The 15,051-nt window shown below is 38.5% G+C and overlaps 2 protein-coding genes across 10 annotated transcripts in view; one reads left to right on the top strand and one right to left on the bottom strand.

Annotated features, from left to right (window-relative positions):
• Positions 1–11,039, top strand: part of LOC128691827 (chitinase-3-like protein 2) — a 44,327-nt gene extending 33,288 nt beyond the window's left edge. For 2 of the 3 annotated variants that reach the window (XM_070101040.1, XM_070101038.1), the window contains exons 7-8: positions 197–398; positions 1,484–11,039. In XM_070101040.1, the coding sequence (XP_069957141.1) occupies positions 197–398; positions 1,484–1,630 (349 nt within the window). In that variant the 3' untranslated portion in view covers positions 1,631–11,039. The remainder of the gene's footprint in view (positions 1–196; positions 399–1,483) is intronic. The other variant, XM_053780742.2, reaches the window with a different exon arrangement.
• The window catches only part of LOC128691763 (centrosomal protein of 192 kDa-like), a 124,953-nt gene continuing 120,921 nt past the window's right edge, over positions 11,020–15,051 (bottom strand). For 3 of the 7 annotated variants that reach the window (XM_070101032.1, XM_070101037.1, XM_070101033.1), the window contains one exon: positions 11,444–12,849. In XM_070101032.1, the coding sequence (XP_069957133.1) occupies positions 12,658–12,849 (192 nt within the window). In that variant the 3' untranslated portion in view covers positions 11,444–12,657. Of the gene's footprint in view, positions 11,363–11,443; positions 12,850–15,051 lie in introns of those variants that run through there. The other 4 variants (XR_011394118.1, XR_011394117.1, XM_070101035.1 and 1 more) reach the window with 4 other exon arrangements.

Below are 15,051 nucleotides of genomic sequence, written 5' to 3'. Positions count from 1 at the left end.
TTGGTGGGAATCGGCCGATGTGTTAATAAAAAAAAAAATTATTTATTGATGTCTGAGCGCCTCTGCAAAGACAGTGATGTATGAGTGAAAGTGTTGAATGATGATGAAAGTTTTTTTTCTTTCTTTTTGGGCCTTTCTTTTTTGGTCACCCTGCCTTGGTGGGGAAAAAAAAATGTCATTTTTTGTTTATTTTCAGGTTACTTGAAAATGATCAGTACAGTGTTGGGGCCCCTGCAGTTGCTGAAGGTATACTGGGTGGAAAATTGACTTATTTGGAGGCCTGCATCTTTGTAAAAGAGGGAGCCACTCGTTACTTTGATAATGAAAGCAAAGTTCCTTATGCTGTAAGAGACAGAGATTGGGTATCTTATGATGATAATATCAGCATTATTGATAAGGTTTGTGTGTACATACACTTAAGTTTCTTCTGTATTCCCTAATAGTTCTTATTTGAGCAGTTTTGTTTTCTTTTAATTTCATGGGGAACTGGGTCAGATTTATTTTGTTTTGTAAACATAACTATGGGCTTTCCTGGGTAGTAGGTTGGTAGACAGCAGCTGCCCAGGGAGGACCTACCTTCCTGCCAAGTGAGTGTGAAACAGACACCTGTAATTGTTTTACTTGGTAGGATTGCTGGTGTCTTTTTTCTGGTTTTTACATACACGTGCATGTACAAGCATATACATGTATATACAAACCCCCTCTGGGTTTTCTTCTATTTTCTTCCTAGTTATTGTTTATTTCCATGGGGAAGTGGAACAAAATTCTTCTTCCGTAAGCCATGTGTGTCACAAGAGGTGACTGAAATGCTGGGAGCAAGGGGCTAGTAACTCCTTCTCCAGTACACATTACTGAAGTTAAAAAGAGAAACTTTCGTTTTTCTTTTTTGGTCCACCCTACCTTGGTGGGATGCGGCCGGTTTCTGAAAGAAAGAAGGAATTATGAGCTTTCAACATGCACTCAAGTGTCACCCATTTCTGTATAAACAATGTATCATGTTGAAACAAACTTGTATTTGTGTCATAGAAGGTGATTAACATATTAGAAAATAAAATATCAAGGGGTCATCACAGTCTGAGCCAGTTTACATCAGGCCATGGCACAAAGCAAGAAAATTAATACTAGCATGATTGTATTTCCCATCTTAAGCCAAATATTATGCAACAAGAATCAGTAATTAGAACCCTAATTACAGCAATTCTTACCTCAAAAACTCTCATCAATATATGTATTTAAATGATCTCTCATGTACTTGGCATTACCCACTTTTTAAAATGGCTTATCCAAAAACCACACTTAAATATTAGACTAAGAACAATGCATGTGTAAAGAATAACATTGTTGATTAAAACATTTTGTGAAGAATACATACGTAAACAATTTTAACTTTGGCTACAATATTCTAAAGCTTTTGTTTGCCTTTTATTCCTATTATATTAGGTTTAAAATATCTTAGTAGCCTCAGATGTTTTTTATTTTTCAGGTACAATGGGTACTTGATGCTGGTGTTGCAGGAGTGATGACCTGGAATCTCAATAGTGATGACTGGGCAGGATTGTGTAATGGACAGAAATTTGAACTACATGCAGTCATCAAAAATATGCTCATGCAGAAACTTCTAGAGAGCTAAGGATTCAGCATTTTTTAAATTTTATTTGAAACATTCAATCTAATTTTATATTTTATTCTATGCAAAACAACCACTGTGAAAGAGTAGTGAAATTCCAAGCGCTTTCATGACTGCTCACATTGTCAAGGAACTATGAAAGTAATACATCAAAGGAAGGCAATAAAAGGGCTTAGACCACACCTCACAGTCAACTCCCATAACAAAGAAACACCTGATGCGGGACAGTACCGGGCTCATAAGAAAAGAGGAACACTGCAGTAGGTCCACTGGTCCAACTAGACAGGTCCTCATGACAACCCATCAACAAATCATTCTACCCAAGAAATAAGGTTTATTATTTGTCCAATGTATTAAACTCTAACCAAATTTTATTAATTATAAATGAATCTAATTTATACAAACCTAAGGAAATATTCATATTATTTTCAGAACTGCCTTTTATGAAACAAGATTCAATTATATTTCTGTCAACTATGGACTTGCTTGATACAACTTTCTCAACTTTTTGAAAATCAATTGGATGGTTAAAGTCTCTCACATGAATAAATAGAGCATTGGAATCTTGTCCAGTTCTAATGCTATATTTATGTTGTTTTAACCTAAGTTCGAGGCTTTTACCAGTTTGACATTAATAAACTTTATCGCAAATTTTACAAGGAATCTTATAGACACATCCGTCAGCATTTTGGGGGGAATTCTTTATCAAAAGTTTTTTTTACTGTATCAAGATTTTTAAATACAACTTTAATATTAAAAGTCTTAAGAAGAGAAGGCATATCAACCAAGTTTTCATGGTAAGGGAGAACCAACATATTTTTAGTTGAATAAGGTTGGTTGTCCCTTTTTGGGTTGTAAAAAGTATTTCTAGCAATTTCAAATGATTTATCAATTACATTCCTCGGGTATTTCAGATCATTGGCTATTTCATAAATTTTGGATATTTCTTCATCTATGAACTCTGGACTACAAACACAGTATTGTCCTGCGTCAGGTGTTTCTTTGTTGTGGGAGTTGACTGTGAGGTGTGGTCTAAGCCCTTTAATTGCCTTCCTTTGATGTATTACTTTCATAGTTCCTTGACAATGTGAGTAGTCACGAAAGCACTTGGAATTTCACTACTCTTTCACACTGGTTGTTTTGCATAATTTAAAGTCACCTGTTTACTGTGATCTTATTGCATTTTATTCTATGCACTCTTAAAGATTGCCTTGATGCTAGTGATGGGCTCTTGATATAAGAAATCAGAGATATCTTTTTCTTCCTTGTGTGAACCCTGATAACCTCCCATTTTCTAGGTTATGTGACACATAATTAATACTTCCTCATGAATATAATAATTCATAATATTAAAACCCTAATATTGAACATAAGAACATAAGAAAGGAGGAACACTGCAGCAGGCCTGTTGGCCCATACTAGGCAGGTCCTTTACAATTCATCCCACTAAGTATTGGATATCTCTTATTTCACTGTGTATTTTCCAATAAACATACCTCATTGGAAATGCTCTTAGAGAACAAATGGATCAATGCATACATGCTAGTTTACACCCATTGCCCTTGTTCATCTAGCTATATTATAGTAACTAAGCATAAAGGTAGAAAGTTGAAAGTGAACATAGATAAGTCGATGAGGGTATAAAACGATTTAGATAAAGAAAAATTGGACATCACATTGGAGGGAGGGAGTATGGAAGAAATGATGAAGGAAAAAAGGTGAGTGGTGCATTGAAGTATCTGTGGAGACAAAGAACATTATCCATGGAGGCAAAGAAGGGAATGTACGAGAGTATAGTGGTGCCAACACTCTTATATGAGTGTGAAGCATGGGTTGTATATGCTGCAACAAGGAGGCAGCTGGAGGCAGTGAAGATGTCATGTCAATGTGTAGTGTAAATATTATGCAGAGAATTCATAGTGTGGAAATTACAAGGTGTGGAGTTACTAAAAGTATTAGAGAGCTGAAGAGGGGCTATTAAGATGGTTCGGTCATTTAGAGAGAATGGAACAAAGTAGAATGACTTGGAGAGCGTATAAATCTGTAGGGGAAGGAAGGCGGGGTAGGGGTTGTCCCTGAATAGGTTGGTGGGAGGGGATAAAGGAGGTTCTGTGGGAGAGGGGCTTGGACTTTCAGCAAGTGTACATGAGCATGCTAGATAGGAGTGAATGGAGATGAATAGTTTTTGGGACCTGATGGAGTGTGAGCAGGGTAATATTTTGTGAAGGGATTCAGGAAAACCAGTCAGCCAGACTTGAGTCCTGGAAGTGGGAAGTACAATGCCTGCACTTTAAAGGAGGGGTTTGGGATATTGGCAGTTTGGAGGGACGTCTAAGCTGTCATATCTAAGCGCCTCTGCAAAGAGTGTTTATGTATGAGCGATGGTGAAAGTGTTGAATGATGAATGTTTTTTCTTTTTGGGTCACCCTGCCTCGGTGGGAAATGGCCAATGTGATAAAAAAAGCACTAAACCCACAAGGGTCATACAGTGCTGGAGTTAGGTATTAATGAGGACACTTGTCAAAAAAATATTTCACTTACCAGGGTCTTTTATCAGTCCAATACAGAGAAAAAGAAATCAGAGTACAGTATACATAATGGTTTGGGTCAGGTGCTACTCAGGCTATAGGGAAGAACTAAGTGATGATTGTTCTGGGATGTAGGGTGTTTTTGGCAAGCATTTCCACAATCATAAAAATGCTTGTATTTTGAGGGACAGTGTTGGTAGTAGTAGTGAGAATAAATTCCACACAGCATCTGCAACACAGGTCTGGTTTTGGATAAGCTAGTGGGAGATTCATCTGTAAAAACCTGCATATGTGGTCACAGTGGGGCCTATACTAACCTGTCTATGATGTATAAATATACCTAGTTGGATTAATTTTATTGTAGCCAGCTGGCCCAGTGGCTTATATGCTTGCCTGGAGTTTTACAACTCACTTGCCACAAGTGCAGTCCTTTCCTGTGGTATGGTTTGTTTGCAATCATGTCATTACGATTTCGTGAGTCAAGTGAAGGAAGTAGTGGTCACCTTATATGGAGCAAAGACAGGGCAGTGGGAGGTCAGGTCACAGGTGCATTGTGTGAGAAGGTTGCTCAGCTGGTGTGCAAAAGGTACATGATACCATCAAGCAGAATCAAGGTGACCTTCGGTGACACTGCATTGACAAAGGATAGATGGATGGTTGTCTATACGGTCCACATGTTGAGGTATCTGCTGTAGTGTATATACGTAATGTTATAAATAAGAGTCGAAAATTAGATTTATTGAGACAGAGAATGCAGTGGTCAAAGGTTGTTGTGTGGTATAGGACATTATCTAGTATACCATAGGTGAGGTTTAAATGTTGCATTGTATACAGATAGACATTTCAGCATTTGGTGGCAGGGGATTCCTTGTTCATTTTTAACAGCCTGGTATAAAAAATGGCCATCTCAGTGGCTTATTGTTGTGAACATTCTGATGTCTACCCTTCAGTGTTCTATCAAGGTGATCAGTTGAGGGTCAGCTGACAACACTGCATTGGTTGGAAAGACAAATCCAATGAACTAGCAGTGTACACTGCCCTTTGTATTATATCCTTGTGTACTCATGGTTGCAGGGGTTGAGTTATAGCTCCTGGCCCTGCCTCTTCACTGATTGCTACTAGGTCCTCTCCCTGCTCCATGGGCACCAGTGTATGTGAATGTGGTGCAAGAGATAAAAGTTGCATCGTGTAATATTACGGTATACTGTACATTATTACAATAAAAAAGGGTATACTGTACAGTAACCAGCCAGGAGGGCACATTTTTATTATACTCTTTACTAAAAAAAAAGGGCACCGAAAACGGTACGTTAATACGTTACACTCGTCCTGTCACGAGTGTGAAACTGAACCCTGTTAAAGATTTTGCACCGACATAATTGTTGGTCTTTTCTGTGTCGTGATTTTTTTTTTTTTTTTTAATCAGGAAATAGTACTAAGCATTTAGGTTCAATCCAAGGAAAGGAGAAAAGTAAAGTCAATTTCCTTTGATTAAGAGCCCCTCTCTAATATAAAAGCCCATCCTTTGAAAGAGTCATGAACATAGAAGATACCAGATAAGCATAAGTTTGAAATATTTAAGTTCAGTATACATACACCTTTGCTTTGCCTGTCTACTACTGTAGTCCCTATTTCTGTGATATCTTTTCAGTCTCCTGGTCAGAGACTAGGCTGTAATGGTAATGATCCCTGTATCCAGTAACTTCTACATAACCACACCGATGGCAGATACCAGTTGTCAGAGATGCTGGGTCACTGAAATCATCTTCCACCTTGTTAACTATGTAATGCTGTATGACACTTATATTATTATTATTATTATAATCAAAAAGAAGCGCTAAGCCACAAGGGCTATATGACACTTATAGGTTTAGTGCTTTCCATGAATATAATCTTTGTTGAATGAAAATTATTGAAGAGTGCCATGATTGGCTTGTGTTCGCAGATGACAAAGTCTTCATTTGCCAGTCTCAAAGGAAAGTTGCACAGATAATATGGATGACTCGATTGTAAAATCATGGAGGGTGACTGGAAAAAGCAGTGCATTGTATTGAAACATTTATGGGCACTTAACCTTTTCACTGCCTCTTACATAGATCTATGTTGTCAGCATGGTCACTTGTGTAGATATGTTTTGGGCTCAGCTCCTTTAGATAAGCTGCAAGCAATAAAGTTTGACTTAGACTTGAGAGAATGGGTCTGTGTGGCGAGTGTGCAAAGAATAAAATAAAAGCTTGACTCATGCTGTGCATGATGGGAAAAGCAAACTTCTGACCTCTGTTCGGTTTAAAACTGAATTTGAGGTGTTTTCTAGGTTGGTTTTATTGTATGTCTTGGTATTACTTGATGGAATGGAAGACTTATTACTGAAAGGTAACTTTGGTTGGTTTCAGGGCCAGTAGCAGCTTGAAATCAGGCTCACAGTAGTGAAAGCATTTGATTTTTAGTGTTTCCCAAAGACAAGAAAGACCCCTACCTAGTCTGTTTTATGGGTTTGTACAAAGTTTGCTTCAATTATTGGGACACCCTAAACCATGACCAATCATTCCTGGTTATATTTTATCCGAGAAATAAATTGAACTTTGAATTAGTCACAAAAAGAGAAACCAAAGTAGAGGGCAAGTGTAATATAGGAGAGGCCTCAGGAAATGGCTAAAGTGGCTGGAATGCTTACAGATTAAAATAAACTTCTTAAATTTTGTTTAGTAATTTTTTGTAAAATTGGCCAAAGTACAGCCTTGTGCACTTATAGGGTAGTTCTGATAGTTGAACGAGTAGTTTCTTGTGCTCACTTGATAGAATGAAAGAATACAAGCAAAATAGTTAACCCATTTCATTGTCCAGACCCCAGATCTGAAACTCATCCAGTGTCCAAGAATTTTCAATTTTTTTTTTTATGAAATGGTAGAGAATAATTTTCTGAAGGTAATAAAATAAAAAGTATGAAATTTGATGAACTTATGTTTTTGCAAATTTTGCTGTCAACAATATTTATGCATAAGCAATTTTGCCCACTTTGAGTCCTATTTTAGGCCAACTACTTTGTTCCAGTAGTATGTTTTCCATTTTATCAATTGAGCACAAGAAACTGCCCTATCAACTATTTCTACCCTATAAAGTGATCAGAAATTGGTAATTTGGCCAATTTCACACAAATTTCAAAATAGGGTCCACAATAAACAATGCAGGCATTTCTGGCACTAAAATAGCATTTCTTCTGTTCATTAGTTATGTTCTCAGGCTTTACACATGAATTCCATTTTGATTTTTTATTCACACCACAAAATAGAGCGAAACACCAACGTCAAAGACCTGGGAGTGATCATGTCGGAGGATCTCACCTTCAAGGACCATAACATTGTATCAATCGCATCTGCTAGAAAAATAACAGGATGGATAATGAGAACCTTCAAAACTAGGGAGGCCAAGCCCATGATGACACTCTTCAGGTCACTTGTTCTATTTAGGCTGGAATATTGCTGCACACTAACAGCACCTTTCAAGGCAGGTGAAATTACTGACCTAGAAAATGTACAGAGAACCTTCACGGCGCGCATAACGGAGATAAAACACCTCAATTACTGGGAGCGCTTGAGGTTCCTAAACCTGTATTCCCTGGAACGCAGGCGAGAGAGATACATTATTATATACACCTGGAAAATCCTAGAGGGACTAGTACCGAACTTTCACACGAAAATCACTCACTACGAAAGCAAAAGACTTGGCAGACGATGCAACATCCCCCCAATGAAAAGCAGGGGTGTCACTAGCACATTAAGAGACCATACAGTAAGTGTCAGGGGCCCCAAGACTGTTCAACTGCCTCCCAGCATACATAAGGGGGATTACCAACAGACCCCTGGCAGTCTTCAAGCTGGCACTGGACAAGCACCTAAAGTCGGTTCCTGACCAGCCGGGCTGTGGCTCGTACGTTGGTTTGTGTGCAGCCAGCAGCAACAGCCTGGTTGATCAGGCTCTGATCCACCAGGAGGCCTGGTCACAGACCGGGCCGCGGGGGCGTTGACCCACGGAACTCTCTCCAGGTAAACACAAAAAATAGAATATTTACTGTTATGCAGTATTTTAATAATTGTATAAATAATATCAGTACATTTGTTAACACATTAGACCCACCAGTTGGATGTGTATTGGACAAGTGAGTGATTTGTTTACCCTCGAGTCAGAAAAAATTGAACATTTCCACTACTTTGGGCTCAATTTCAATCTATTTTCAGTCCTGAAACTAATTAAAATTATCTCTATTTCGAGTTTCGGCCATAATTCATTCCAGAAGGCTGTTCGAGTGCCGTTACGGAATGAATTTGTTCCCATAAGGAATAACGTAAATTAGATTAGTCCGTTTCAGACCCCCAAAAATACTTACAAAAGCACTTACAATAACACACTTGCACAATTGTTAGAGTTGGGAGCTGTATGAAACTCGGGGGTACCACTGTACTTCTTCCACTAACAACCGAGACCAAGAAACTGAGAATGCAACCATATACACGTGCACTGCAAATTATTATTATTATAATCAAGGGGGAAGCGCTAAACCCGGAGGATTATACAGCGCCTGGGGGGGGGGGGGGATGTGGAAGGCATTCAGGCTTAATTCGGGGAACTGGAGCACAGATCCAATTCCCTAAATCAAGAGCCCCTCACCAACATCAAGGAACCTTCCTTGAGGGGCATGCACTGCAAAGCTGCTGTTTTAAACCAAAAACACTGTTGCAGTTTTTTTTCTCATTATGCAGTGCACAATGTAGCATTTTTTTTTTTTTTATATATATGGTGCCCCTCAAGGGAGCTTCCTTGATGCTGGTGAGGGGCTCTTGATCTAGGGAATTGGATCTGTGCTCCAGTTCCCTGAATTGAGCCTGAATGCTTTCCATCCCCCCCCCCCATGTGCGCTCTATAACCCTATGGGTTTAGCGCTCCCCCATGATTATAATTTATATGGTGCACACATACCACAGACTCATCTACTTGTATCTAGGCTCAAATTTACCGCTCACAGCTTATCTGAGTGAGCTGAGCTCACGCCGTAGTACTGACAGCGACCTCAAACCCATAGTACTACAGCATGGCTCGGTGTCGGATTCACAGCAGTTTTTCCAGTGTCGTGCAAGGGCATTTACAATCCTCAGCTAGCATTTTTACTGCTGAATTATATGCCATTCTTTCAGCACTTACTCATATTGCATCTATGCCTGTGTCACCATTTGTGGTCGTTTCAGACTTCCTTAGTGCTTTACAGGCTATATGAAAATTTGATACACCTCACACCCTAATTCTCCATATCCAACTTTGGTTATGCCGTATCTCTACCAAAGATATTGTTTTTTGTTGGGTTCCAGGTCATGTTGACGTACAGGGTAGTGAACAGGCAGACACTGCTGCGCAGTCAGCAGTACATGACCTCCCAGTTTCATATAGAGGTGTTCCATTCACAGACTGTTTTGCTACCCACCTTCGCACCTGTTGGCAACAACGTTGGTCTGATCTGCTCTATAACAAACTTCATTCTATTAAACCGAGTATAAGTTACTGGCCGTCTTCTTGTCATCAGTGTCGAGGTTGGGAGACTACTCCCGTCTTCGCATTGGTCACACTCATCTTACTCACGGGGTATCTCGTGGAGAGGCGCACTGTTCCTCTCTGAGAATTGTCAGGCTCCAGCATGTTAGCCACATTCTGTTGGACTGCCCAATCTATCACTGAGCACGCAGAATTTACCACCATCGTCATCTCTGCTCTGCTCTTTCTTTACCTTCCCTTCTCGCTGATGGGCATCTCCTTTAATCCGGACTCTCTGACTTTTTGACAATTGATTTACTCCACAAACTCAGATACCTTTAGCACTCCCCTCAGCCCTTTCTACCTCAATCTCTTGCTACCCTCTACCCCTGCACTATCCACTGCCCTGCTGTACTCCATAACCTACTAATCATCCCTCCCTCTCTTGCTACCTAATACCTTCACATCCTTCCCTGCAGCACTGCATAGCCCTTGTGGTTTAGCACTTCTTTTTGATTATACTAATACAACATGGCCCATGAAAGGGTTAAGAATTTGGTCACAGTAATGGAATTGGTTTGAAATAGGACTTAAAGTAGGCAAAATTCCCAATGCATAAATTGTGCCGACTGCCAACTTTGCACCTGTGCAATTTCACAAGGGTTTCATCAAATTTCACGTTTTTGGCGTCATTACCTTCAGAAAAAGATTCTCGACCACTTCAGAGTGTTTATTTTAAAACTCTACGTTGTCAGTACTTTTAATTCCAAGTGTCCTAACAGAAGTTTAAATGCAAACTTGGCTCTTATATTATACCAATAGGAAAGCATTACTTCTGCAACCAAGACCTGAACAGTTTTGTAGTTTGTAACATTATTTTTAAAATAGATACAACTTGCCTTTTTTACTGTTTCTTGAATTGTTGTATGTACTCTTGCCAGTTTATACACAATAACTAAGGTATATTATGTATACATAACAGTGCCTAGTTTTGTCAAGCTTTAATTTTGTAATTATCTAGTTCTTAGTACCTCTGGTGGGTCCTTCCAGTACCATATTTTTATCACTTTTGGAAGTCAGTGCTCTGGTAAGCAAGTCTTAGTCTTTCTTGTTACCCAAGCCTTTTTAGGAAGTGATAGGCCCTACTGTATCTTTTGTTACCCAGTGGTCTTTGCATACTAGTCATACATTCCTGTACTATATATGAACACTACTGTATTTTACAACATAAGTCACCTGTAATAAAATGTCTTAGGTTTCTCAAAATATTTTGAGTGCTCCAGTTAATTAGTACCAGTTTCTATTTATATCACTTGTATAAAAACAATTGTATATCAGGCATAAATAAAATGTTCTATTATAAATCCTATATTCATATTCCCATGAGTTTGGAATAGCAATATACAAATTAACCTCTAAAGAAAGTTTTACCTATAATTTTGATCTTTGTGATTATTGAAGTCGGTATAAGAGGCATTGCACAGCAGAAAAAGTGTGCCATCAAGGCCAATATCCAGGTTAGTGAACAAATCAATTCCTTAATTATTCATCTGTTGGTGGGAACATGTAGATACTGTCTTATTAAGGTGACTTGAGATTCATAGCTTCAGTCTCCTCTATACCTTCATTTTTCTCCATTGTTTGAATTTAGCTCTTATTCTTTTCAGCAGCAGTGCCTCATGTTTTACTGAAAAATCATTTGTCTAATTTCAACAATCATTTGGAGAATGTAAATTTTATTATTTATGGAAATTAATGATATCCAATATTAAATTTTTTATGATTTTTTAATATAAAATACATGATTTTTAAAGGGGGGAAAAAAAAGCATTAAATAGTTTATTAAATCCATAACAAAGTTAATGAACTGAAAATACTACTATTGCTCAAGGGTTTTAAGAATTCTGAAACTACCTGTAAGCTAATTATAAATTGAAAAAAGTTTTAATACAAGATCTTATACAGTAAAACCTCATTATTTGAGACTGTCTACTTAATACTATCCTGATGCCTCAATCCTCAGCTAAAAGTGGATATACAGGATTTGCCTCTTACTGTTATGCAGTAGCTGTATTATTTACCAAGCACTTTGTTACAATATGTATCAAAATCTCAGACACAGGCCATTAATATTTCTGAAGGTTAGTTGTGTTCATTAGGAAATAAAAAAGGGTAGTTTTGTTTCATATAAATAGCATGTTGGAGAAATTGCAAAGATCAAGGCACCAGACAATAAATGGAATGATACCAGCTGAGGAAAAGTACAAAAATACATACTATAAAAGTACAAGTTTGTGTCATGCTACACCAAGTGGGCTACCAATATAATGTAGCAATGGTTAAAAGAAAAAAAAAACAGTAGCAAAGGTTAAGTAAATAACGTATACAGTATTGCTCGACTAAAATATATACATCAGTATGTATACTGTACCAACATTATAACTCACCTTCAGTACTTATCACAAATCTTTCGTACTACAGATCTCTGAAGAACACTTCTCTGACACTACCGTACTGTAATCCCTGGAATAGCCCACATTATTTTCTTACGATTATTCAAAAACTTTATTTTACGTACACTTGCCAAGATTAATTTTTATTTGCGTGCAATAAACATTTGATTAAAAAAAATTGTCGAAAATGAAGGTTCTAATATTTCTGCAAAACTTTACAAATATATAATGTATTAAAACCCTTGAACACCAGGCTTATATGACTTACCCATTTTAAATGCATCTAACTAATTCTAATATCCTTTAAGTACTAAGATAATTGAAATACAAAGTACTCAGCTATACTGATGTACTTTCCTTATTAGCAGTATATGAATTATCACAGCTGGTTAGGAATTTCTATAATTATAATTATGCAGCAAAGCATTATTCCCAAGACTTGCTTCAATAGATACGTTTGCATGTTTAATTCCTATATTAAAATAACCCTCCGTCTATAAATTTTCATCTACAGCAATGAAGTATTCTATCACACAGCTCTGCCATACAGTTGAACAGGAAGAATTGTCTGTTCCTCCAACACTGTCAACATAAGCTGACCTGAATACATCCCTGCCTTCTGTGGCCTGAAGTAAACAGGGACACTAACATAATGGCCTGACTTGATGCTGAACTGTGTGTGACGCAGTGCAAAGGGGCCTTTAACAACAACTGCTCTCACCTGAAATTTCAGAATAATCTTGGATTAACATAATTCATGCATTAAAATTTTATTTATCATCTTTATTATACAGTGGACCCCTGGTTATCAGCTGGTTTGGTTATCGGCCAACTTTGTTATCGGAGGGTTTTTCGGCGCCCGGTTATCAGCCGTTTTGGATGTGTCCATCTGCCTGCTGGGGCAGCTTGCGCTTCAGTTTGGCTTTCTCTCTCGGTGGCTGAGGAAGCTTCTGCTCATACATCCAAACATTTCGCTTGTTTACCATTGTTTTTAGTGGTTTTTCTTGCAGTGCAACTGTGAAATAAGTAACCATGGCTCCAAAGAAAGTGCCTGTGGTAAAGAAAGCGAGAAACACCATGGAATTTAAGTGTTTAGGGACTTCAGTTTCATCACAGTGAAGTTCTTGCCTCATAACATCACTCCTCTCCTCCAGCCCATGGACCAGCAGGTTATTTCTAACTTCAAAAAACTCTACACAAAAGCAGTGTTTCGAAAGTGCTTTGAAGTGACCTCGGACACTCATTTGGCCCTAAGACAGTTCTGGAGGAATCACTTCACTATCCTCCATTGCATAAGCCTTATAGGTAAGGCTTGGGAGGGAGGGACTTCCAATTCTGCTTGGTGAAAACTGTGGCCAGATTGTGTCCAAGAGAGGGATTTTGAAGGGTTTGAGGCTCACCCTGACCCTGCCAACCCTGTGTACTCTATTGTGGCACTGGGGAAGTCCCTGGGGTTGGAGGTGAGTGGCAAGGATGTGGAAGAGTTGGTGGAGGACCACAGGGAAGAGCTTACCACTGAAGAGCTGCAAGAGCATCAACTCCAACAGCAACAAACTGCAGCTGAGGAACTTGCTCCAGAGGAGGAGGAAGAGGGAGTGAAGGAGGTGCCTTCTTCAGATTTTAAAGAGGTGTGTGCAATGTGGACTAGGGTGAAAGCTTTTGTAGAGAAACACCACCCTGACAAAGCTGAAACAAGCCATACCTGCAACATGTTTAGTGACAAAACCCTGTCCCACTTCAGGGAAATCTTAAAGAGATGCCAGAAACAGAGCACTCTGGACAGTTATTTTGTGAGACAGGGGTCCAGTGACACTCAAGCTGGTCCTAGTGGCATTAAAAGACAAAGAAGGGAAGTAACCGCAGAGAAGGCTTTGCTACCTTAAGTCTTCATGGAGGGGGATTCCCCTTCCAAACACTAACTCCTCCTGCTTTCCTCCTCCCTATCATCCAGAAGCCAGCATTAGCCATCAATAAAGGCATGTAATACTTACATAATTGTTAAAAAAAATTAGTTTTTTGTGAATATTTTTGTTTGGAATGGATTAATTGTATTACCATTAATTCTTATGGGAAATATTAATTCGGTTATCAGCCGACCTTCTGGAATGGATTACAGCCGATAACCAGGGGTCCACTGTATTAACATCTAAATGTAGATTCAAACATATGCCTTAAGTGCCAACTCTTTGCACACTGGATCAGCATCAGCAAGCAAACTTGCAGAATTACTGGAGGAAACTAATAATTCACTCAAACCTATTTAATCCTGAATTTTTAATTTATATATGCTTTTATCTAGAACTAAATCGACTGTCTTAATTAATAAATAAAACTTAGAGAAAGACAGGTGGCACTACTTTTTACCACAACAGTTGTTTCTTGCCAATAGTGGCCCCCATTAAAAAAAAAAAATTCAACTGTTTTACCAGAAATGTGTAGATAGTGCAATTCTGATAACCCCTGAATTATGACATTCCCACCCACCTTCAGAGTGCAGGCACTGTAATCACAGTCTCCAAGACAAGTTTAGTTATCTAGCTACCCTGAATTTCTAGTTATCGTGCTCACACTCCAGAAGATAGTATAGTTTAATAATGTGTGGTAGGCCATCTGCTGTGCTACTCTTACTCTTCTAAAGCAACAACTAACAACCAGAAATTGTGTGTGACTGGGATGATTCAGCTTTTCACATTAAAAATTCCAGGTAAACAATGAAAATGCAGAGGTGCCCAGAAGAGTGACAGGCCATTTGCAAACTTATTAAGCAATATGTCTCCTTAAAAAATCTACATCTACTGGTCATGTTGATACCGTATCAGGTAAATGTATGGTTACAAACCCTGTGAAAAAAAAAAAAATGTGTACCACAATAAATATGCCTGGTGGTGTGTAAGCAGCTGTAAACTTTTATGCAAGTCACAAT

The sequence above is a fragment of the Cherax quadricarinatus genome, chromosome 75 (assembly GCF_038502225.1).
Source record: "Cherax quadricarinatus isolate ZL_2023a chromosome 75, ASM3850222v1, whole genome shotgun sequence".
Lineage (NCBI taxonomy): Eukaryota > Metazoa > Arthropoda > Malacostraca > Decapoda > Parastacidae > Cherax > Cherax quadricarinatus.
The sequence above is the reverse complement of the archived record's forward strand: the minus strand, read 5'-3'. Positions and strand labels throughout refer to the sequence as shown.